The 26,260-nt window shown below is 36.8% G+C and overlaps 1 protein-coding gene across 2 annotated transcripts; it reads left to right on the forward strand.

The window, feature by feature from the left end:
* Window positions 1-1,768: 1,768 nt before the first annotated feature.
* Window positions 1,769-18,132, forward strand: LOC127108140 (uncharacterized). 2 transcript variants are annotated; one of them, XM_051045564.1, is made up of 9 exons: window positions 1,769-2,112; window positions 2,242-4,854; window positions 4,935-5,038; window positions 7,203-7,272; window positions 7,988-8,773; window positions 9,318-9,520; window positions 10,276-10,402; window positions 16,244-16,450; window positions 17,270-18,132. In XM_051045564.1, exons 1-9 carry the CDS (start codon window positions 1,939-1,941, stop codon window positions 17,411-17,413), a joined length of 4,428 nt encoding a protein of 1,475 aa, XP_050901521.1. In that variant the 5' UTR covers window positions 1,769-1,938; the 3' UTR covers window positions 17,414-18,132. The 2 variants fall into 2 exon arrangements, 1 of the variants encoding a protein (XP_050901521.1); XR_007795962.1 differs by lacking the exons at window positions 16,244-16,450; window positions 17,270-18,132 and having other exon boundaries at window positions 9,310-9,520.
* The last annotated feature ends 8,128 nt before the right edge of the window (window positions 18,133-26,260 follow it).

Here is a 26,260-nt window from a genome sequence, read left to right on the forward strand (position 1 = left end):
TTCTCCTTCCTGTTTTCCTTATTAATATCTGGTTTAGGCAAACCTTTACAATTCTTTGTCCTTGGTTTATACACCACCTTTGCAATTCTATGTCCTTGGTTCAGGCCAAACAACAATTTCTTTTCATAAAAGAACTGTTATAATCCATTCCTTAACAGTCGGACTAACAACTTACAACATCCGAACCAGGATCAAACAGCTAATGTCAACAACTTCTATAGGATTCAATTATAACATTGTTCCCTAAAATCAATCAACAAACACTAATTTTCTACTCCACGAACTACGTAGCTTTGATTTTGTCATTGCACTATGGGAATACGTAAGCACATGATTTCAAAATTTTGGCGAACACATTAATTAAAAACTTATTTTCCTCTTAATTAAAACTAATCGCAAGTAACCTTTAGATAATAACACTCATTCGTGCAAAGAACAATCAAAGTGGTTCCCGTTGAGTACAATGGATGTGAGGGGTGCTCATACATCCCCCTTGCGTAACCAACTTCCTTACCCTTTTTTCTTCCTTTTGGGTTTTATTGATATTTTCTATTTCTTTTAGAATAAATAAAATTCAGTGGCGACTCTGTTGTATTTTGAGCGCGCGATACGCTAGAGTATTTTTTGCAGCACGACAAGACCCAGAAAAACCATGAAAAGCCTTAAAACCTTAAAGGTAATCATTGTAGCAAGAGTACCATGCATACCTATGAGAAAATGGGAAAAAAACATATCATGAATACTTCCCATGACATTAAGGGGAGAAATCAGAGCAAAATAAACAACATGCAAATGGATTTTCCAATGGCTAAAGAAAAAGATAACGCTCCAAGCTGTATAGTTACCACGATTACAAATCAAACTGAGACGGGAGAACAAAATCCCCACATGCATCAAAACCAAAAGGTCAAGCGACTCTTTCAAAATCTCAACAAAGTTAACCTGGATAAAAAGGATGAAGATAATGCAAAAAGATTAGAAGACAATAACAAAGGTAATACAAATTAGGATCAAAAGAACATCACCTATGTCAATCACATTGAAAAACACTTGAACCCCAGGCTACCCTTGAAGTCGGAGTGGAAGACATCGAAAGCAGGATGAATCAAAGGGAACTTGAATGCTATTCTCAAAACGGAGGGATATTGAGGAATATGAATCATATTCAGAGACGAAAATGGAGAAAAAATGGTTTCGGTAACAAAGAGCATGAAGGGTAACGCGAATCCTCTCATAGAAGAGATGATGACTTTGAAAACAACGATTGAGGTCACCATTGGTTGTGGCTTTCAAAAAGTGGAATTTGAAACTGATAGTAAACTATTAATTAAAATGATGAATAATGATTCGAAAAATCGCACAGAGGAATGTTTGATATGTCAAGTATGAAAAAGAAGTTTAAGAATGATTTCAACACCGCTAGAGTTTCTCATACTAACTAGAACAATAACATATTTGCTCATGTTTTAACTAGACAAGTTGACCAAACCGGATTTAGAGGTTAGACCCAATCACGGAATATATCCAAATCTTGAATAAAAAATCAAATATTGGATTTTTTCAAAAATAAACATAAAAATTGAACTAAGATTTTTCAAACAATATTTCTGTTTTTTTATTTATTTAATTTTTAATTGTTATTATTATTATTATTATTATTATTATTATTATTATTATTTTCCATTTTTTTCATAATTACCAAAAAAGTAAAATAATATTTTCCATACAAATTTAATTAATTTTCTTATTATTTCCCAATTGTAAAATCTCGATAGTTGATCTTTGGCAACAGTAATTAGTAACTCGTCGTGAAGTTTGAATCGGAATCCGTCGTCGTAATTCAAACCGAATCTCATGAATCGCAAATAACAACAAAAAGAAATGCAGACTCAGTTATTGAGTTGAAAAACCGTAACCGAATTCAAAACTGAATCATCAATGAAGTGCAGATCCGTTGCGTGCATATGGTCCGGCACACCCTTCCCTTCCGCACACAAACTAACCGCCGTTGCCGCCTTCACCCAACCACCATCGCCCGCCTTTTACACCGCCGGATCCGATGGCTCCATCATCTGGTGGTCCCTTTCCACTTCCACTTCCACTTCCGCTCCGGTATTTCTCTTAATTTTCAAAAATTACCATATAATTTCTCATTTTCTGCTCAATTAAAATTAATTGTTCATATGCTTTATTAAATAATCATCTGAAGCTCAAGTTGATTATACTATGTTGATTTTTCAGGAAGTTAAATCTGTTGGAGTGTTGTGTGGTCACGCGTCACCGGTCACTGACCTTGCACTTTGTAGTCCCATTTCAGCTGATGAAATCGATATTGTTTCAGGTAGAACTAATTGCAGTGCTTTGATTAGTGCTTGTTGTGATGGTTTCTTGTGTGTATGGAGTAAAAGCAGTGGACATTGTCGTTGTAGAAGGAAATTGCCACCTTGGGTTGGTACTCCTCTTGTGATTCGAACACTTCCTTCGACGCCGAGATATGTATGTATAGCTTGTTCTTTTGTGGATTGTTATTCTGTTAATGATGAGTTAGGAGATAGAGAGAATCACCACAGGAAGAATTATAAATCTACTATCCTTATTGTGGATACTTATTTGCTTTCTATTACTCAAACTGTTTTTCATGGATATTTATCCATCGGTCGTATCAAGTTTATGTCACTAGTTTTATCTGATGATGATGAAAAAAGGAATTTAGTGTTTGTGGCTGATTCTTTTGGGAAAAAACAGATGGTTACGATATTGGACGATTCTCGTGATTGTGTGGAAAGCTTGGCGACTCCGCGTAGTGATAAGTCTCCATTGGAAACTTCTTTTCCCGCCGAGGGTTTCTGTGGTGGGGATCAAGTTATTTCAGTTTTAACTTTTGAGAACATTGTTGGTTTTATATTGAAAGATAGATGTATTTTTAGGTTATTGTCTAGTGATACTGTGATTGGAGAAGTTTCTTTTGTTGACAACCTCTTTTTTTTGGATGTGCATTCCACTCAAGCACATGCTATTGGCGGCGTTGTTCTTGAAAGTGATGATGTGGGGAGTACACCTGATGCCTATGAATACGGCGGTTTGATTCCAGTACATTTTGTTGTGTGGAATAATAGAGGTTATGCAGTTATCTATGAAATGTCCTATCAGAATGATGTTTTTCAATGTAAACCCTATTCTGAGATTCCTGCTGGTCATTATCAACCTGAGATAAGATTTTCTATTTTTTTCCTACAAGTAAATCAAAATCTTGTGTGCATCAAGTCAGTTTGCTTTCATCACGAGGAACCTTTACTATGGAGACCACATATTACAATTTGGTCGTTGCATCAATTTGATGATAAACCTGGAAAATTATGCCGTCAATGCAAAATGATCAGTGATGGTGTATCTTCCACCAACTGGTTTGAAACGTCTACTCAGCCCCACGGATGTGGTGATCTAGATATTAAATCTACCTTTGGTGGTTCAAGTCCAGGTTCTGAGGACATAGGTAACCTACATGAAGATAGCCTAACTAATTATTATCCTTACAAAGGGAAGATAGTTTCTTCTTCCATGATTATTGCTGAGAACCTTTATACACCATATGCTGTCGTATATGGATTTTTTAGTGGAGAAATAGAGGTTGTAAGATTTGATCAGTTTCAAGGGATTTTTCTGGACGATGCAAGTCCCAATCCTGTCGAAAAGCCAACTTCATGCAAACAGAATTTCATAGGACATACAGGTGCTGTACTTTGTTTGGCAGCACATCAAATGACGTGTAGTTCAAAATGCTGCACCTTTAATCGAGTTTTGATTTCTGGCAGTATGGATTGCACAATTCGTATATGGGATCTTGACACTGGCAGTCTTATTAAGGTAATGCATCATCATGTGGCCGCTGTGCGTCAAATTATTCTTCCCCCTTCTTTGACAGGACATCCTTGGAGTGACTGCTTTCTTTCAGTTGGAGAGGATGCATGTGTTTCCCTTGTTTCTCTTGATACTCTGCAGGTGGAAAGAATGCTTCCTGGACATATGAACTATCCTTCAAAAGTTTTATGGGATGGAGCAAGAGGTTATATTGCCTGTCTCTGTCAAACACATTATGGAACTTCTGATGGTGATGAATTATACATTTGGGATGTAAAGACAGGCTCCCGTGAGCGACTCATACGTGGGACAGCTGCACATTCTATGTTTGATCATTTTTGTAAAAGTATCTGTATGAATTCTATATCTGGCTCAGTGCTGAATGGAAATACATCAGTCTCTTCATTACTTCTTCCAATAGTTGATGATGCAAAGCTCTCTAACACTCCCTTAAGTCATACAGGGAGCTTGCTTACTTCATCGAAGTCATCGCCAAGTATTTCAAGTACGGCCGAGCTGAATTCTTCCAAAACAAAGGCAGGTAAAGGAAATATACCAAAGACAAGTTCATCTTCTTTGTTTGGTCTTTTGAGTAACAACCTTCCTATCAAATGCTCTTGCCCATTCCCTGGTATTGTGTCTATGAGTTTTGATCTTGCTTCATTGATGTTCTCTTTTCAAAAGAGTGACTCCATGGAGAATGGTGGTGGTAAGCCTGTGAATATCAACTTGAAGCATAAGGGCATTCAAGAGCAAAATCCAGTCTTCCATAATCCTGAAACCTCAGAGGGGCACGATTGGGTTGGCTTTGAAGAATACTTACTGCGATACAGTTTGTCATTTTTACATTTGTGGAACGTAAACAGTGAGCTTGATAATTTGCTGATAAGTGATATGAAACTGAAGAGACCAGGAAATTTTATAGTAGCTTCGGGTCTGCAGGGAGATAAAGGGTCATTGACATTGTCATTTCCTGGTCAGAGTGCTACTCTTGAGGTGATTTTAATTGTATTTGAGATCTATTTTCTCTTGTCTCATTTCAATAGTCCATGAGATGTTAAAAAACCATTTTTCAGCTGTGGAAATCATCATCCGAGTTTTCTGCAATGAGATCATTGACTATGGTATCCCTTGCCCAACGTTTGATTAGCTTGTCTCACTCGAGTTCAGCAGCCAGCAGGTATGGTGCCAATTATATTAATAGAAGAGGGGGGGGGGGTGCACAAACAAGTATACTTCTTTTTTATAATAAAAATTTCTAATCAGATCTTGCTTTAAGTTTTTCAATGAAGTAAACCCCTTCTTTTTTTTACTGAACTTATCTGTGAAAGATGCTTTAAAATGAGATATTTTTGAAAAACTGCAAAGTTTCAGGTCCTATTTGAGATTCTTTACACACTGGAATAACCATATTCTTTTTTCTTATGTAGTTCCAGGTATTATAAATCTTGTGCGCAGTTTCTTTTATGTTTTGTTGGTATTCTTCAAAACCTAGTTGAACCCTGAAATTTTTGTCGCAACAAATAAACATTCTTTCATAAATAGAAAATAAATGTAGAAAGGTTAAAAAATTAAAAGATAAAAAACACGCCCTACTTAGCTTGTTCACAGCAACATATTTTGGGTTCTGCATGCACCTATTTGTCTAACTGTGGTTAATGAATGAATAGTTAAACGATTAACTTAGACACAGGTGCAAGCCAAAATATAGAGTAGTTTTTCATGTCTGGTTGATTGCCATGATGCTTCCAAAGATTATCTTTTATCTTGTGAACTTTCCGCCTTGCTAATTTGACTTTTACTGCTTGGAAAATGGCATTTCAATGTGGTTTCCTAATGTGTATTCACCCATTATTCTTTAATTCAGAAATTTTGAACTTATAAACCAATGTGTATTCTCATTTTAAAGCACAAACAAGTATACTTCTTTTTTATAATAAAAATTTCTAATCAGATCTTGCTTTTAGTTTTTCAATGAAGTAAACCCCTTCTTTTTTTTACTGAAATTATCTGTGAAAGATGCTTTAAAATGAGATATTTTTGAAAAACTGCAAAGTTTCAGGTCCTCTTTGAGATTCTCTACACACTGGAATAACCATATTCTTTTTTCTTATGTAGTTCCAGGTATTATAAATCTTGTGCGCAGTTTCTTTTATGTTTTGTTGGTATTCTTCAAAACCTAGTTGAACCCTGAAATTTTTGTCGCAACAAATAAACATTCTTTCATAAATAGAAAATAAATGTAGAAAGGTTAAAAAATTAAAAGATAAAAAACACGCCCTACTTAGCTTGTTCACAGCAACATATTTTGGGTTCTGCATGCACCTATTTGTCTAACTGTGGTTAATGAATGAATAGTTAAACGATTAACTTAGACACAGGTGCAAGCCAAAATATAGAGTAGTTTTTCATGTCTGGTTGATTGCCATGATGCTTCCAAAGATTATCTTTTATCTTGTGAACTTTCCGCCTTGCTAATTTGACTTTTACTGCTTGGAAAATGGCATTTCAATGTGGTTTCCTAATGTGTATTCACCCATTATTCTTTAATTCAGAAATTTTGAACTTATAAACCAATGTGTATTCTCATTTTAAAGCACAAACAAGTATACTTCTTTTTTATAATAAAAATTTCTAATCAGATCTTGCTTTTAGTTTTTCAATGAAGTAAACCCCTTCTTTTTTTTACTGAACTTATCTGTGAAAGATGCTTTAAAATGAGATATTTTTGAAAAACTGCAAAGTTTCAGGTCCTCTTTGAGATTCTCTACACACTGGAATAACCATATTCTTTTTTCTTATGTAGTTCCAGGTATTATAAATCTTGTGCGCAGTTTCTTTTATGTTTTGTTGGTGGTTGTTGGTATTCTTCAAAACCTAGTTGAACCCTGAAATTTTTGTCGCAACAAATAAACATTCTTTCATAAATAGAAAATAAATGTAGAAAGGTTAAAAAATTAAAAGATAAAAAACTCGCCCTACTTAGCTTGTTCACAGCAACATATTTTGGGTTCTGCATGCACCTATTTGTCCAACTGTGGTTAATGAATGAATAGTTAAACGATTAACTTAGACACAGGTGCAAGCCAAAATATAGAGTAGTTTTTCATGTCTGGTTGATTGCCATGAGGCTTCCAAGGATTATCTTTTATCTTGTGAACTTTCCGCCTTGCTAATTTGACTTTTACTGCTTGGAAAATGGCATTTCAATGTGGTTTCCTAATGTGTATTCACCCATTATTCTTTAATTCAGAAATTTTGAACTTATAAACCAATGTGTACTCTCTTTGACTTTTACTTAGAAAATATGTGCTGATGATTAATAGTATCTTTATCATATGTAGTGCATTAGCAGCATTCTATACTCGGAATTTCTTGGAAAATTTTCAAGATCTGAAGCCACCTTCATTACAGGTTGTAGTTTTTAAAAATGTTTTTGTTGTTTTGTAATTTTAATCTGAATTGATTTTACACGTCCTATGTTAATCTTGCTTTTTTTATTCAATTCACATTTCTTGCAAGACAAATTTTCTTGTGTAGTGTTACACAGGTCTGGGAATATGCATCGTTTTATTTTATTTCTCAAAAAGGAAAAGAGAAACTAGTCCAAATGTCGTAAAATATTAGTTTATAAATTTTTGAAAGGAAAAATGTTATTTGCCAAGATGAGTGTGGTAGTTTGATGCCAACAGCTATGAGGCATGATTATTCCAAAAGTAATGTCATATATGTAACCTCATGTGAAAAGGATTCAGTTGTTGTCATATATGTACCTTGTATGAATCATGTCTGGTATAGTTATGTAGTACTTTGGTGTATACATGGGTGCATATGTGTTTATGCTTTTGGGGATTAAGATCATGATGCATGTTGAATAAAATCAATGGTCAACGTTATTAATTTATTGCTTTGAAATAAATTTAACTTTAAAGTAGATTTGTTTGTGTTTTCCTGAGAGTTTGAAATAGCTTAAAATTTTGGCAGTCTAGTCCATACTGATTGCTTCTGCATATCATCATCAAAATATTTTTTGTTTTATTTTATTATTCCATTAGATGATATTATTATTTTGTTAAATCATTTGCCAGTTGCTTGATATCAAGTGCTGAAAGCTATCCCCTTTTTACAGCTCTTGGTTGCTTTTTGGCAAGATGAAAGTGAACATGTGCGTATGGCTGCCCGTTCTATATTTCACTGTGCTGCCTCTCATGCTATTCCTCTACCTCTATGCAATTCAAAACCTAATGATTCAAATAGTACAATCTCCCGATCTGGAGGTAGAGACGAACATCTGGGAGATGTGGTAGTAGAAAGCATATCTCCTAAAGCCGAAAAACAAGAAATTTCCCAGGATGAAGAATCTAAGATACTTACTTGGCTAGAGTCATACGAAGTGCTAGATTGGATTTCTTGTGTTGGTGGAACAAGTCAAGATGCAATGACATCTCACATTATTGTTGCTGCTGCACTGGCTATTTGGTATCCCAGTCTTGTAAAACCTAAACTTTCAATGTTAGTTGTTCACCCATTAACGAAGTTGGCTATGGCCATGAATGAAAAGTACAGCTCCACTGCTGCTGAACTCCTTGCAGAGGGCATGGAGAGCACGTGGAAAGAGTGCATGGTCTCTGAGATTCCTCGTCTAATTGGGGATATCTTTTTCCAAGTAGAGTTGAGTGGCCCATCTTCCAAGTCAGTGACAGAAATTCCAGCCGCATCTTTTTCTATTAAACAGACATTGGTAGAGGTTCTCCTTCCAAGTTTAGCTATGACTGATATACCAGGTTTTTTGACAGTGATCGAAAGCCAAATTTGGTCAACTGCTTCTGATTCACCCGTCCATATGGTATCTTTATTGACTCTCATAAGGATTATGCGTGGTTCTCCAAGATATTTGGCTCAGTACCTTGACAAGGTTTGTAAAGCCACTAGTTACTTGGGCTGACTGGATTTTTCATTAATGTTTCCAATAAATTCATCTTACTGTTTCTTTTTTCTAGCCTGATTTTTTTCACCGAACTTCATTGTTTTCTTCAATAGCTACTTCAAGATGCTTATTTATACATACTTCCTTTCTTTTTATTTTCTTTTCAATAACCATTTCTTTTTATTTTCTTGTTCTAGAACTATTTTGTATTTATATCTTGCAAACTGAAAGTTTTCTATATCTCTATTGGATTCATTTTGCATCAAACACATGTTTTTGTAAGGGTTTGTGTACTTGTATCTAGAATTTTTCATACTTGGAAATCTTTTTTATTGCTTATTGCTCTTAGATTCTGTTCTTGGTTGTCAGGGGCTGAGTGATTCTCTATTTTGAGTGTCTTATTTTTTTCTCTCAATTGTAAGACATGTTGTTTGTTAATAGTTTTCTCACCTCGTAAGTTTCAAATTACACACTACTCAATTGCTTCCAAACATGAAACATGAATCTCTGTGACGGTGGGTCAGATGTGCAGGTTGTCAACTTCATTTTACAGACTATTGATCCTAGCAACTCAGTTATGCGGAAGGCATGCTTCCAGAGTTCAATGACAACTTTCAAAGAAGTTGTGCGTGTATATCCCATGGTTGCTGTCAATGAGTCTTGGACCAAACTAGCAGTTGGAGAAGTGATTGGGGAAGTTAACAATGCAAGCATTAGGGTCTATGATATGCAAAGGTATCAGGATTAGGAAAAAAGACTGTCATTTTAAATTACGATTTAGGCTGACAATATGTAAATACCCTGTCAGTGTTAGTTCTGGTAAATAATTAAAATATAATATTTTTAGAGAGAGAATGATTGTTTTAGAGAGAGAATGATTGTTTTAGAGAGAGAGTGATTGTTTTAGAGAGAGATAGGAGTGAAAGTTACAAAGTCACCATTCTCCAAAGTCACCCAAACCCTTCTCGTCACACACATGTACTTGAAAGAAGTGCATTTAACTTGACCTTGCATCATTTGTGTCATATGCAGGGTGGAAAAGCAAAAAAAAAAGGATGGAACTGAAATGAAAATTTGAACGGGAAAAACAAAAAATATCAATCATTGATGAAAAATTCATTATTGATGTCATAGGCATGAATATTGAATTTTTTTATTCAACTCCAGACATTTGTAAATCAGAATTTCTTAACTTCCAATTTTCAAATCTTGTGACTGAAAAAAACACACCATGGGTTGGCCTTGGATGATATAGATCAATTCATTTAGAACTTCAGGTTTAGATGAGAATAGTTAAGAACATAACATGATAATGGCATTTATAACTCGTTAAGCTCCCTGCTCCTCTCAAACTAATAGATCTTATATAATGCTTCCATTTTGAAACTTAATGAAATCTAATTCAGATTGATGTCTGCCTGTGTTTATTCCCTCTGTGATGACTAGAGATATCATAATTTCCTATAGTTGAAGCCTTTGTTTTTATGCAGTGTGACAATGGTAAAGGTTTTGGATGCAAGTGGGCCTCCGGGACTTCCAAGTTTGCTCACAGCTACGGCTTCAGGAACCTTGTTAACTACTGCGATCTCAGCGCTAAGCTTTTCACCAGATGGAGAGGTACTGAGAATTTGATGATAATTATCTTAACTTGGTGTTTTGTGATATGATTTAGATGGGGCAAGTTCCACAATGCCACCTATCAATTCTACAGTTAAATGGTAATTGAAAATGGCCCAAAACACCAAATGGCAACTGATGGCTCTCTGTAGGAAGTCGAAACTCACGGTCCTCTTCATTCTCACAACTGAGACAGTGACCTAGTCAGTGCCGGTTTGGCAAAAACCAGAGAAAACAAATGAGTTGAGTTTCGAGGCACACTTCTGTTTTCTCCTGATTTTGCCAAACTGACATCAATCAAGTCACTCTCTGACATTACAACAAGGTAGACCATGAGCTTCTACTTCAAAGAGCCATCGTAAGTCGTCGTTAGAGTTTCGGATGATTTTGCCAAACTTGAAACATAGTCCCTTCTTACTCCTTTCCTCCAATTCAGCAGGGTTAAGTCTTCTTCCTTTTGGCTTATCAGTAGTCACTGAACCACTCTTCTCATGCTCCTTCTTAAACCCACTGTACTCACCAGGGTCCTTGAACCTCGTGGTACCTCCCTTATCCCTCCAACCACTTCCTCTCTTCCAAACCACTTCATTTTTTTCTTCAATGAGTAAAGCCCTGTCCATTAATTCAGCTAAGTCATGGCTCTCATATAATTTTAATTCTGCATGAATTTCCTCCTTCAAGCCATTTAAAAAAATTGACTCCAACATCACCCTTTCCTCCCTTAGAAGAGGTGCTACAAGTCCTTCAAACTTGTCCCTGTACTCCATCACAGTACCCTTTTGCCTCAAACTCAACAGTGGTCCCAATGGGTTCTGCAGTAACCCAGGTTGGAATCTTCTAAGAACTGCTATTTTGAACCCTTCCCACGTTCTCAATGGTGTTTGCTCCTCCCACCATTGAAACCAGTTCAAAGCCTTCTCTTCTACTGCCAAACCACCGTATCCACCTTGTCCTGCACACGTGTTTCATTCAACCTAAAATAACACCCATACGCATCCTCCCATTTGAAAATTGGAATCTCTAATCGTCTCCTACTTCCTCCCAAACCCAAACGGTGACCACCATTGTTACGTGTTGTGCGACGTCGTGATCCTGATGAATCGGCGCTCTGGTCGCTCCACTCGTCTTCCTCGTCGTTACGATTACGCCCTTGACGACGGCGAGGTTGTGTTTCAACAATAAGTTGACGAACCTGATCCAACGATATCTGGGGAGGTGAGTGTAATTCTACCATCATCTGTCACATTTGTTCCATTGTTGCTTCCATCACGCTTGTTTTCTGTTCTACGAGTTCGATTCTATTATCCATAATGCTTCGTGTCGTCACGACCATTAACTGATGAAGATCTAACCAAGGCTCTGATACCAATTGATAGGATCCAATTGGTCTAGGAATAGAAATCACAACACATAGTTCAAAAGAAAGAAAAGTAATATTGTAATATTTAGTTAATAAGATTAGAGATCAAACGGGATCTAACCATGTATACAATAGACTATGAAAGAGAAAAAGAAATAAGGTAAATTAAAATAGGGTAAGCATTTCGAGCTGCTTAGCACTCCTATGCACTCACTGCAATCTGAATAGGATCTAGAGCCCTATTCTCTCACTGCCACGTGACAGTCATATCTGCTGCATTCAATTAGATTAATTAGTCATAAAGCCCTGATCTGCTGCATTTAATTAGTTGAATTAGTTGCATCGCCCTGATCTCGTGCTTCTCTCCCTCTATTTCCGCGCTTTCTGGTATAAACTATACCGTATATATCATGATGATGATAACATTTCTGTGATCCCCATAGTTGGCATGGGTGGGGTGGGGAAAACTACTTTAGCCCAATCCGTGTTCAACCATGATAGTATAAAGCAGAAATTTGATGTTCAAGCATGGGTTTGTGTTTCTGATGATTTTGATGAACCCAAGGTAACGAAGGCCATCTTAGAGGCAGTTGCAGGGAGTTCTTGTAATATAGTAAATAACAAAGAGTTACTTCATCTTGAATTGAAGGAAAGACTGTCTGGAAAAACGTTCTTGATTGTTTTGGATGATGTATGGACTGAAGATTATGACAGTTGGAACTCTCTTATAAGGCCTCTTCGATATGGAACTAAGGGAAGTAAAATTCTTGTAACAACCCGTATTGATAAAGTTGCTTCTATGGTCCAAACTTTTCATGCTTACCCTTTTCAGCAATTGTCTGATGAAGATTGTTGGTCCGTTTTTGCAAACCATGCATGTCTTCCTCAAGAAGAATCCAATGAGTATATGGACCTCCAAAAGACGGGCAAAGAGATTGTTAGAAAATGTTAAGATTTGGGAAAACGATGCTTTAGCAGCACAATCACTTGGGGGCTTGTTGTGACGAAAACGTGACATTAGGGATTGGTATAATATACTAAATAGTAACATTTGGGAAAACGAGAGTAAGATCATTCCAGCACTAAGAATTAGTTATCATTATCCCCTCCCTATTTGAAATGTTGCTTTGTTTATTGTTCCATGTATCCTAAGGATTATGAATTTAAGAAAGACGATTTGATTTTGTTGTGGATGGCTGAAGATCTTTTACCGTCTCTAAAAAATGGGAAAACTTTAGAAGAAGTTGGTTATGAGTATTTTAATGACTTAGCTTCAAGATATTTTTCAACGTTCCAGAAGTGGGAACCAATACTAGTGTTTTGTGATGCATGATCTGGTGCATGATTTAGCAACATTGCTTGGTGGAGAATTCTATTTCAGAACAGAAGAACTTGGGAAAGAAACAAAGATCGGTACCAAGACTCGTCATTCATCATTTAACGAGTTCAGTGATCCTGTTTTGGAAAACTATGATGTTTTTAGCAGAGCAAAAAATCTGACATTTTTCACAACTAGTTTTAGACTTCATAAATACCATAATGAAAAGGCAGCAGCATGCATCATTTTTTCAAAACTTTTCTAATCTTGATGCATTGCCTGATTCGATAGATGTACTGATCCATTTGCGTTATTTGGACCTCTCTTGTACATTTATACAAACATTGCCGGAGTCATTGTGTAATTTGTATAATATACAAAAATTTTGCCTAAAAATCAGGGGAGTTAAAAGAGAAAAGGTAGCTGATTAATATTTACATTACATCCTAATGAGTTGTACAAAACATAATGATTTGATTCTGCGTTGATTCTAGGTGGAAGATGTCGATCATACCCAAATTGGATTTGATATTCTCCTATACCTTCCTTGGAAAGGCTTTTTGTTGGAATGTATGTAGTTTGTTGGCATGATGAAATATGGTCAACACTTGCAATTTCATGATCGATTTTCTCCTTGATGAAGTGTCTGCCTATCTCCACATGCTTTGTTCTATCATGTTGAATCGGGTTCTTCACAATGCTTATAGCAGCCTTGTTATCACATAATATCTTCGTGGTGTTTAGTGCAAGTTCTAACCCCTTTTCTCATAGCAATAGGAATACCAATATATATTGTGTTCATACCAACATGTTCGGGGTTAGGGAGAATATAGCCTGTGGAACTTCATTTCCTAGAGCCTGGTTGGACTCATGGCTTTGCATTGGAGCTATACTTACTCTACTTCCTCCTTCTCCTTTTATAAGTCTTCCAGTTACCTTATTGTGTTTCTGGGCCACTGTTTTGTTGAGTTGTAGTTGAGACTTTAATTGCATCCTGTTCAGTTTCAGTTTCTGTCACAGCTTCTGCCTGCCCTTTCAGCTAGGTTCTGTAGTGGTTCACTTGGTTGAGTGTTAGAGGTTTGGTATGGTAAGATTTGTGCAGGTTCGGTTAGTTCAAGAACCAAAAGTTGGTGTTCTGAATTTTCAATAGGATGCATGTATGGTTGCTCCCCCTGAATACCAGTTTTGGTGTAATAGGACTGATTTTCAAAGGTTACATCCATAGTATGGTAAAAAGATTTTATATAGGAGAGTAGCATTTGTATTCCGTTTGGTGAGGGGAGTAACCAAAAAAAATTGCATTTGATGGATTTTGGGTCTAATTTTTCAGGTCATGGCTTTGCATTGGAGCTATACTTACTCTACTTCCTTCCTCCTTCTCCTTTTATAAATCTTCCAGTTACCTTGTGTTTCTGGGCCACAGTTCTGTTGAGATGTAGTTGAGACTTTAATTGCATCCTGTTCAGTTTCAGTTTCTGTCACAGCTTCTGCTGTCCTTTCAGCTAGGTTCGGTACTGGTTCACTTGGTTGAGTGTTAGAGGTTTGGTCTCGTAAGATTTGTGCAGGTTTGGTTAATTCAAGAACCAAAAGTTGGTATTCTGAATTTTCAATAGGATGTATGTATGGTTGCTCCCCCTGAATACCAGTTTTGGTGTAATAAAACTGATTTTCAAAGGTTACATCCATAGTACGGTAAAAAGTTTTTGTATGGGAGAGTAGCATTTGTATCCTTTTGGTGAGGAGAGTAAATCAAGAAAAATGCACTAGATGGATTTTGGGTCTAATTTTCTTCGGCGAGGGTTGAGGTTATGGACAAAAGTCGAACATCCAAATATTTTTAATGGAATGGAGGAAAAGATTTTGCTGGTTGGGAGGAAGTTTTGATGTGTGGAGAGTGGAGTCTTAAAGTTAAGGATACGGGAAGGCGTTCTATTTATAAGGTGAGTTGCTGCAAGGACAACTTCTCCCCAAAATTGTTGTGGGACATTTGTGGCCAAGGTCTAGTCACTTCCAGAAGGTGTCTATTCTTCCTTTATGCTAATCCATTCTTTTGGGGAGTGTCCACGCATGAACTTTGGTGAACAATTCAAAGAAGTAGGAATATAGAGCAATGTTGTAATACTCACGACCATCAACAGTTTTAACTACCATGTTATGAAAAATTTCAAGTATTCTCCCTACTTCTGATTTTCCCTTCATTTGAAACACCCACATAACACATGTGTGATCATCAATAAAAGTGAGAAACCATCTCAACCTAGAAATGTTTTGAACTCGTGATAGTTCCCATACATCACTCTGATTTAAGGAAAAAGGTTTGGATGATTTATAGGGTTGGGGTAGGTAATGGTTTAAGGTATTGTTTAGACTATTTGCAAATTTCACACTTATTATCTACATTAAATCCTAATGAGCTGTACAAAACAGAATCATTTGATTTTTCCACAATCTGTTACTAATAAAGTGATGTTCTGGCTTCAGATCATACATTATTGATTACCACACTGTTATAGACAATGATAACATGAAAAAAAGGAATAGTTTTGAGAAATACTTCAACAACTAATAGTGTTACAAAAGTAATAGTGAAATCCTCACAAGTACAACATACTTCGTGAATCCTGATAGTTTTGTGGCTATTAGCCATTATTTTTCGCTATATTATGATTTGACTTAAGCTTTCCATATTGGTTCGTCATGCTTGATTGGAGCAATTTAAACCTGATGAAAAGCTTGATTTCCTGCATAATTTATTTTCCAAAAAGTTTGAGTGCTACCCTTTTCTTTTTTCCTTTTCCCAGAACAATGTGAACAAGATGGGCTCCTCTTTCCTGTATTGTATTTCCCATTCCAATAATGTAATTTTTATAAAGAAATTAGTTCAGTTTGCTGTTTGGGAAAATCAATTATCTCCCTTAGTAATGCTACTGTTTTTCCATTTCCATTTAATATTTTTCGTTATAGTTTTGATTTCTGGATGCAACTCATAGTAAATACATCAACAGAACTCCCTACACTTACAGTTCTGTGCATATCCCCATTACGTGCCAAATATTTTGTTTCTTTTTACCGTGTATTTTTTTCCCTGGGATTTATTCTTCTTACAAGTATCTTAAACTGATAACTGATTCCCTCCTACACCTTTAAACATTCTTTCCTGTAGGGGCTGGTTGCTTTTTCAGAACACGGGCTCATGATTAGATGGTGGTCCCTGGGATCTTTCTGGTGGGAGAAACTGAGCCGGAACTTTGTTCCTGTCCAATGCACAAAACTAATATTTGTTCCTCCCTGGGAGGGATTTTCACCTAATCCGTCCCGATCAAGCATTATGGCCAGCATTTTGGATACTGAAAAGCAGCTGAATTTGCAGGTAGTTTCCTCTTGTCTTCTTTCAGATATAAAACTGATTTGTTGCGAGTGAAACTAGAACTTGGCCTTTCAGCAAACCCTGATGCCTTAGGGAAGATGCAATGTATTTAGAAGGAAATGTAAATTGCTAAGTTGAAAACCTTTTTTTTCCGTTTAAACTCGCTAGCAGCACATGATGAGAGCCTAATAGAAAGTTGATTGAAAGCATAAGTGTAATTGATAAAGATCGAGTGAACAAATATTTGGATCCCTAAATATGTGTAGCGTTGTCACTATAGTATTTGAATATATCAAAATTGCAAACACATTCACAAGTGTCTATTTTATAAGTCATTTTAGTCTTCAAATCAATTTTTAGGTAGTCAATTTAGTCCTCAAACATGTTTTTGTTGGTCGATGTAGTCCGTAAAATTAATCACAAAAGAGCCACTAGGGATGTGTTAGCAATTTCGATACATTTGGAGACTAGTGACAACATCTCACATTCAGGGGTTTAAAATGGGTGTTTTATCGATAAAGATCTACTAGGATGAGTGACCTTCTGAGATTAAAATGGGTGTTGCATTTTCTTTGGATATGACTATGGTCTTAGATAGAACACTATGACATAATTTGATCCATGTAGCCGATCCCATTTAGTGGGATAAAACTCGGTTGTTGTGGTTATCGCTAAAGATCTCCTGCCACATCATCTAATTAGCTTGAGATGAGTGATGTTACTACTTTTACCTCCTTTCATTCTGGTCATTAAGTCATCTACTATTGTTTCCTTAGATCTATTTATCCTTTTCTATAATACCCTCAATACTTCCTTTTGTAGGATAATATGAATGATTCAAATCACGGGGACAGCTTGAAACAATTGCTTCATAATCTGGACCTCTCGTACCGATTAGAATGGGTTGCTGAACGGAAAGTACTCCTAACAACGCATGGTAATGAATTGGGCACTTTTCAGTTGTAGTGATTCTTTAAAATTCGTGCTGGAGATTTCAGTGGTTTCACAATTTTAGTTGAGGCTTTCCGGTGAAATGACCCTTAAGCGTGTATAGCAGCTCAAACCCACAACAGAAGATTTTTTTTAATCAGCTCATACTAGAATACTGTTGGATGAGATATTCATTAGTGCACTTACAATTCAACACGAGCACTTACAATTCAACACCGCCTTTACGAGCATTGATTGAGATCAGCAAAGATGAATTCAGTTCCACGCTCAAAGATGGATTCAGTTCCACTTAGTGACGCTCCTCAGGAAGTCCTGTTAAAAGGAACCTTTTGGGCGGAACCGAAAGCCAATTGGGGTGGTCTTAGTGCGGAGTAAATTTGGCGATTATTTAAAGAAAATACCAATAAAAGGAGAAAGGGACCCTTACCGTTTTGCAACTGTTGGCAACTTATTCATGGTTATGGACCAAATATTTCGAAATTGTTCTAAAGGAGTCACCTGTGTGATTGTTTATTTGGTCACTACATATAAATTAGTTAAATATTTTCCTCAAGTTCCCCAGAGTATCGGTGAAATGTTAGTCACGGTAGGTAGTTTAGCAGAAAGGCTTGTGCAATGTGCAGTTTTTCTTTGAAAAAATATACATTATCAGAGCAATTGGGTTGATTTCTTGTGTATATTATATAGAAGACAGAAGTCATTTGTTTTATTTATTTTTCCCTAACATTTGTACAGCCCTTCTGTTTCTCTTGAAGTTTTACCGAGTATAGGTTATTGATATTGATTGAAATAAGAAATCCAGTAAGAGTATAGCAACTAAACAAGCAATCAGGTCATCACTACTTGCAGTTGTTGTGTAGAAGTAAGAATTCTATTCATTCTTTTCTAAAAAAATAAAAAATTTCTATATATATACCGAGTATAACGAGGTTTGAATCTAATCAAATCATATCTCCGTAGTAGGCATGACAACATAACCCGTATCCGCGGGTACCCACCCGAATCCGCCTCAAAGTTGACGGGGAAAATCCGTTTTGATTGGGTTTGAGTTTTCCCCGATTATAAAATATGGGGACGGGTCGGGTAATGGGGACACTAGTACCCACCCCGAACCCGTCCCGTTTATTTTATTATGTACATTATTATTTATTTTTGATGATTTAGAATATTAAATAAGTGATCAATGTTTTAATATTTTGATTTATTAAAGTGAGATATGAGAGAGAAGAGATAGAAAGCTAAAAGAGAAAAGAGAGAAACTAATTCTGTTTTTGTATATTGAATTGGAATGGAGCATGATGCTCTATTTATACAAGAGGAATTGAAGATTCAAGAGCTGAATCATTCAAGCTCTGCATTTAAGGATGACATTAATTATTCTATAGTGCTGAACTTTTCTTATTCTATTAAATTAAGGCTGGCTTTAATTATTCTATAGTGCTGATTTTTCATATCCTAAGATATAACTCTAATACTCCCCCACAAGCTCAAGGTGGCTGCAAAGGCTGATTTGAGGCAGACAGGTTGAGTTTGCTACTGAGCTCCATAAATCTTGAACTTGAGAGAGGCTTGGTGAGGATGTCAGCCTTCTGGTCAACACCAGGAATGTGGCAGACAGTGAGAGACTTATTAAGGACCTTTTCTCTTACAAAAAAGAGATCAATTTCCATATGCTTTGTTCTTGCATGAAGAATAGGGTTATGAGCCATAGTAACTGTGCTCTGGTTGTCACAATAGATGGCTGGAGTTGTCAAGGGAATTTTTAGTTCAACTAGCAAAGTTTGAACCCATAAAACTTCAGCTGTGGTGTGCGCCAAGCTGCGATATTCTGCCTCAGCACTAGAACGAGCAACAACAGTTTGCTTTTTAGACCACCAAGAGATCAAATTAGAGCCTAAGTACACAGCTGACCCTGAGGTGGATCTTCTATCATCTGGGTCAGCAGCCCAGTCAGCATCACAGTAGGCCTGCAGAGAGAACGGAACAGTGGAGGCAGGAGTGAACAATAAACCCGAGGTGATAGTGCCTTTTAGGTAGCGTAGAATACGCTTGACAGCTAGCCAATGGGACTCCAAGGGGTGTGCCATGAACTGACATACTTTGTTAACAGCATAGCAGATTTCTGGGCGTGTAATTGTTGCATACTGCAGGGCCCCTACAATGGACCTGTAGTGAGAGGCATCAGACAAGGCAGCAGACCCTGTTTTGATGAGTTTGGTGGTGGATGCCATAGGAGTAGTAACTGGATTGGAATTCTCCATATCAGTTTTGATTAGCAAGTCCCTTAGATACTTAGATTGAGTGAGAAGGAGATTACCATTGGACAGTTTCTTCACCTCAAGGCCCAGAAAATAATCCAAGTCACCAAGTTGTTTGAGAGAAAACACATGATTTAGTTGTTGAGTAATTTGCTTGATGAGAGGAGGAGAGTTCCCTGTGATGATTATATCATCAACATAAACTAGCATATAAATGACAGCACTGTGATGCTTGTAGATGAACAATGAAGCATCACACTTGCTGTTCAGAAATCCAAAGGATAAAAGAGTGGTTTTAAGTCTTTCAAACCATTGCCTTGGGGCCTGTTTGAGGCCATACAAGGCCTTGTGCAAGTGACAACCAGAGATGAATTAGGGGCAGTAAATCCAGGGGGTTGCATCATATAGACCTCCTCTTCAAGAATGCCATTCAAAAAGGCATTGTTTATATCCAATTGCTGCAGAGGCCAATTATAAGTGATAGCAAGAGTCAAAATAATTCTAATTGTGACCGGTTTAATAACAGGGGAGAAAGTTTCATTAAAGTCAAATCCATGGACTTGATGGAACCCCTTAGCAACAAGCCTAGCTTTGTACTTATTTACTGTCCCATCAGCATTTTCCTTTACACGAAAAACCCACTTGCAGCCTATTGCTTTCCTGTTAGCAGGCAGTGGTACCAAAGACCAAGTGTTGTTCCTTATCAAGGCACCATACTCATCTTGCATAGCAGCAAACCACTTAGGATCTTGGAGAGCAGTTTTAACACTCTTAGGCTCAGAATTGACAAGAAAAATGGAAGGATTTAGACGAGGTAAGGGTACACCAGATTTAGTTCTAGTAGTCATAGGATGAGTATTGGTGGGGAGAGGCTGAAGGTTAGGATCCCTAGGAGCAGAAATAGAGGAGGAGGATGGTGAAGTGGTAGTAGTGGGCTGATTGTTGGCATTTGAAGAGGGTGAAGGAGTAGGATTAGTGTTGGCTGTTTGTGTTATAGGGTTGGCTGACACAGAGGCAATAGGTGTGTGGCTGGAATTGAATTGAGAAGAAGAAGAGGAGTGTGAGGTAGTGGAAGCAGTAGGAATGGGAAAAATATTAGGGAGAGCTTGTGTGTTAAGGGTTACTTTAGATGAAGAAGAGGATGGAGTGGTTGATGAGGGGAGAGAAACATTAGGAAAAAAAGTATCATTGTAAGGAAATTTGGACTCATTGAAAAGGACATCTTTAGAGATGAATATTCTACCACTTGGGGAGAGACATTTGTAACCTTTGTGAGCTGTAGAGTACCCTAGAAAAAGGCATTCATGGGATCTAAAGTCAAATTTCTGAGAGTTGTATGGGCGAAGGAGAGGAAAACAAGCACACCCAAAGACTTTGAGGAATTTATAATCAGGATTTTGATTGAAAAGGACAGCATATGGTATATGTTGATTGAGAGACATGGTTGGTAACCTATTTATTAGGTAGACAACAGTTAAAAAGGCATGATCCCAAAATTTGAGAGGTAAAGAGGCATGACTCAAGAGAGTTAAACCAAGATCAACAATGTGTCTATGCTTCCTCACCACTACACCATTTTGGTGATGAGTGTGAGGGCAAATTAGACGATGAATGATGCCAAGATCAGAAAGAAATTTTGTAAATGGGCGAAATTCACCACCCCAATCAGTTTGGACAGATTTAATAGGAAATCCAAATTGTAATTCAGCCATGACTTTGAATTGTTTAAAGATAGTTAAGGCTTCAGATTTATTTTTGAGCAAATAGATCCAAGTAAATCTAGTGTATGCATCAACAAAGGTGATGTAGTAGGTAAAGTTTTGGGAGGATTTGACTGGGGCAGGACCCCATAGGTCACTGAAAATTAATTCAAGAGGAGAGTGATATTGAGTTTGTGATTGTGGGGAGTGCAGCCTATGTGCCTTTCCCATACAGCAGGCAGAACAAAAGACAGATTCAGCTTTATTAGAATAAGGAATATTACATTGAGCTAAAACAAGTCTCATAGTATTAGAATTTGGATGACCAAGGCGTAAATGCCAAGTATGTTGAGAATTATATGAGTTATTGTTAGATGCCCAAAAGTGCTTATTAGAGCTATCACATGTGGGCATCTTTCACTCTTTTTCCTTGCTAAAACTGTCAAAACCACATTTGTTTTACATGGAATGCATTACATTGATAAACAAGCTTGGTGCCTTTGAGTTGTGTGTTATTGTGCAGGAAAGACATGAACTAATTGAAAATGAAGACACAAGAAAATTGGCAAAGGAACCAAAGAATACAAGCATTTCATCAGCCTGCTCGCTAGGCGAGGCTGTGGCGAAGCATTGGTTCGCTAGGCGAGTTCCAGGCGAACAGCTCCAGTAAATTGTCAAATTAATTCGCTAGGTGTTGAAAGAGTATATCTTTGGCAAATATTTTTGTATCGTATCCACAGAGATTGGGTAATATTACCGCCGTTCTATAATTCAAATGTTATAAGTTTAGAAAGTAACAGGGTTGTTTTATTTGGAAAAATATCTTGTTAATAAATGTTAACAAAAACTATGAAATGGTTTTAGTCAAATATAAAAGTTTGGCAAGATTGGAGTTCACTATTTCAAATATCTATGATTCCCTATGATAAATAATTAGATTCAAGATTATTGATGATGTTCAAATATCCTCTCAAAGTCATTTATGTCTAAATGATATCGTGATAGTTACTATATTGATCCTTAGACGATCTCTCCACCTAACTATCAATATAGTAACCTTGAATGATCAATATCAAAGAATAGTAATGAATAAATCTATCTCTACAACTTATTCATTACTTGAAAATCTGTTTTATGTCTAAACTCGAGTAATCTCTCTCGACAACTACTCAAATCTGGTTTTCAACTTAAAGCAAAAACAGTTATCACTACATCAACAATCTCTATCTCATATATATATCAAAGTGAATACATAAATAGATGAGAATAGCTACTACCTCCAATCTTGACAAAAGGGAGTTTAGCTCCTCATCACCATTGTTACAAAGCAGAAGGTTTTTTAGAAGAAAAACTCTGTTTTCTCTCTTACAAAAGTTCTACAGCACAATGTGTGAATGATAATGAATAATTAATCCCTAGAATAATGTATTTTCTCTCCTAAAAGAGTTGACATTTCCTTAATTGGTCATTCTCATCCAATGCAGAAAAGCAATTCCAAGGCAGACCCAAAATGGCAAAAACAGCTGGCCTTCAAAACAACACTTTTGACCCAAAAATCAGTTTGCTGGATTCGCAGGGTTCGCGGGGCGAACTTTGTTCGCGGGGCGAACTGGTCCTGTCATGCAGTTCGCGGGGCAAACTTTGTTCGCGGGGCGAACTGAAGCTGCCTCAGTTTCTTTGTTTTGCAAGCTTCATCCAAAATCTTCCATATTATGATGCTGCAATCCAAAGCTTTCTCATCCAAAAATTCTACAAAACTAACAAATATGTGAAATAACTATTCAAAACAAAATAAATTAAACCTAATTGCATTTATACAAAATAGTGAGAATAAAAGTGTGTAATTACATCAAAACTTGGTAAAAGGGACCAATAAAATGGTATAAAAAGTAGTACTAATTGGTCCCTAACAACTCTCCCCAACTTAGCATTTTGTTTGTCCCTAAACAAAAGTTTCCACCCTTACAATCAAAGCAATGACACAAAAGATTGAAACAAGGATTTACCAAGAACATTCAAATGGTTCAAAAGTGTTTGACATTTTCTCAATTCACCTATCTCAATTCTAGACAAAATATGAATAAGGGAAATGGTAAAGTGCAAAAATCATTCCAAGGAATTCAAAGCCATATATGTCAAAATTGAATCAAGCTTACACACACATCATAATAATGATGAATAACATGAAGGGTTACTTTCACTCATCCAAGCAATTAAATCAACAACAACTCAAATCATGCGGTTATCACAACAAGTACCAAATCATGTGAAAAATGAGAATCAAGAGGTCTTTCAAAGGTTGTAATGTGGCTTAGGTTACAAGAAAGGATATGATTAAGACAATTCAACCAAATTGCCTATCCTAAGGGAGCATTCCCAAAGATTCACTCTACACAATTTCCCTTTCTTTGATCCCTATCTTTTTCTTTTTCTTTTTCTTTTCAAATCCATACAACCATGAGCATTTCCTTTGCTTTTCTTTTTCTAATTTTTTCTATGCTCTATGGTTTCAAGGGTGATTTCTTTTTCTTGTTTCTTTTCATATTTTTACCCTTTCATAGAAACTCACTTTTCCAAGTTTCTAATCAACTTTTCACTTTACTCTCCCCAACTTTAGATTCCAAAACCAAATTTATTCAATAATGCTCCCTACTTAGACATAAGCAAAAGGAAAATTTTTGCAAACAACTCGGTTTGAGGTTTCAACTGATACGAAAGAAATTAGGATTCATTTATTCCACAATTTTCAATTGATTTTACAATGATCAATAAAATGAATCCTAAATTAAGCTCAAAGGGGGTTAACTAAGGATTATTCCTCACAAGGTTAGTTGATTCAAACTTTTTGGTCAAGTGGTTTTTCTCACAAACAATGCCTCTATCATTTTCAAAAATTTCACACAAAAATGGATTGATGCATGATTTAGCATGATAAGAATGAGTTAAAACAATGCTCGGTTTCCCGCTTTTTAGTGTACAATGGAAAGTCTCCTCACAACTGGCTAAGTCCTATTTTGATTCAAAAATGACATATACTTCAATTAATTTATGACATGGAATTTGCACACACCATCAAACTACTCATGTTAAGTCTAGAAAGCGATAAAGTGTACCTTGAAATACCGACACTAATTCTTATCATCACCACTCGAAGTGTCCTATGCTTCTTTCTTTGCGATCATTTCTCGGTTGCTTAAAGCTTGACTTATGAGTAAGAACAATTAAACAAAAATGTTGGCAAACCAATATTTGATTAAAACACACTTAAATTTCAAAAAGTATTCATGCAATTATCAAGACACACTCTAAAATTCAACAAACTCCTCAATCTTCCTTCAACTCATCGCCATGGTTTACACCACCTCCTGCACCCCCCCAAAATTTTGGCCTGCCCTCAGGCCACTTAGCATAATCAACAAAATCCTCTTAAGAAAGGAATGGAAAGGGGAAGTTTTGAAATTTGGAGGTTTGGATGTGGAGTAGCGAGGTTGTTGAAAGAATCTCCTAAGTTCGTGAAAATAGGAATGAAACGAAAATGACATAAAACAAAAGGCTTTTTTTTTTTTTTCCAGTTCGCGGGGCGAACTTTGTTCGCGGGGCGAACTGAAGGAAATTTCAAAAAAAATTAGTTCTGTTATTTACTGTTCGCGAGGCGAACTTTGTTCGCGGGGCGAACTGGTCCTGTCATGCAGTTCGCGGGGCGAACTGTAAAAACCAGAACCCAATTTTTTTCAAAATTTAACACAGCAAAAACTCACACAGCAGAAAAAAATTAAAATACAGACTTACAACGTTGGGTTGCCTCCCAACAAGCGCTTTGTTTAACGTCGTTTGAGCTTGACGGTCCACTGATTAGCCCGGTTTAAATAGAGACACGACATCCACATCACGATTTATGTCGCCACCATGGTAAACTTTGAGTCTTTGACCATTTACGGTCCAACTCTCTTGTGACTTTGGATCCTCGATTACAATGGCTCCATAATTCCGTACTTCCTTGACAACGAACGGTCCTGACCCTTTTGGCTTCAGCTTACCCGGTAATAACTTGAACCTTGATTTGAAAAGCAGTACCATTTGTCCGACATGAAACTCCTTGCGACGGGCCTTTCCATCATGGTATTTTTCTTCAATTGCATCATTTCGGAATGAATCATGTTTGTCATGTGGATGCTTCATAGCTTTAAAAAGATTAAAGGTCACCTCTTCGTCTTGCACTCTCACCTTCATTAGTCCATCATCTACGTCAATCATCATCCGAGCTGTTTTCATAAAAGGTCTTCCAAGAATTAGGGGCACATCACGGTCCTCATCCATCTCCACTATTACGAAATCTACCGGAAACAAGAATTTGTCCACCTTCACTAACATGTCTTTAGCAATTCCGTATGGTAAAGTGGTAGACTTGTCGGCTAGTTGTAAAGTCATTCTCGTCGATTTAATCTCAACATTCCCTAATCTTTTAACAATGGAGAGAGGGATTAAATTTATACTAGAGCCCAAGTCAATCAAACCATTTCCAGTGTATGTGCTTCCAATGGTCACCGGTAGAACAACCCGGCCCGGATCGGACTCCTTCCTTGGGAGAGTCTTGTGGATGATAGCACTACACCGTGCATCAAGCAGTATGGTCTCGTCTTCCACGTGTCTCCTTTTCTTTGTAAGAATGTCCTTCATGAACTTGGCATACCGTGGCATTTGTTCTAATGCATCAGCAAATGGAATGTTGAATTGAAGCTGCTTGAAGATGTCCATAAACCGTGCATAGTGTCTAGCGTTATCCTTCTTTGATGGTGCGTGCGGATATGGTAGATGTTGAACTGGAATGACATTCACTCCTTTGTCTCCTTTTTTCTTATTTCTTGGTTCGATTTCCTTATTCATTTCCGCTTCACACCGCTGCT

This window comes from Lathyrus oleraceus, chromosome 7, assembly GCF_024323335.1.
Source record: "Lathyrus oleraceus cultivar Zhongwan6 chromosome 7, CAAS_Psat_ZW6_1.0, whole genome shotgun sequence".
NCBI classification, from domain to species: domain Eukaryota; kingdom Viridiplantae; phylum Streptophyta; class Magnoliopsida; order Fabales; family Fabaceae; genus Lathyrus; species Lathyrus oleraceus.

Coding starts and splice junctions, on each gene's coding strand:
- LOC127108140 (XM_051045564.1), top strand. CDS start 1,939: ATGAAGTGCAGATCCGTTGCGTGCATATGGTCCGGCACACCCTTCCCT. Junction 2,113..2,241: donor CCACTTCCACTTCCGCTCCG/GTATTTCTCTTA, acceptor TTGATTTTTCAG/GAAGTTAAATCTGTTGGAGT. Junction 16,451..17,269: donor AAAAGCAGCTGAATTTGCAG/GTAGTTTCCTCT, acceptor TTCCTTTTGTAG/GATAATATGAATGATTCAAA.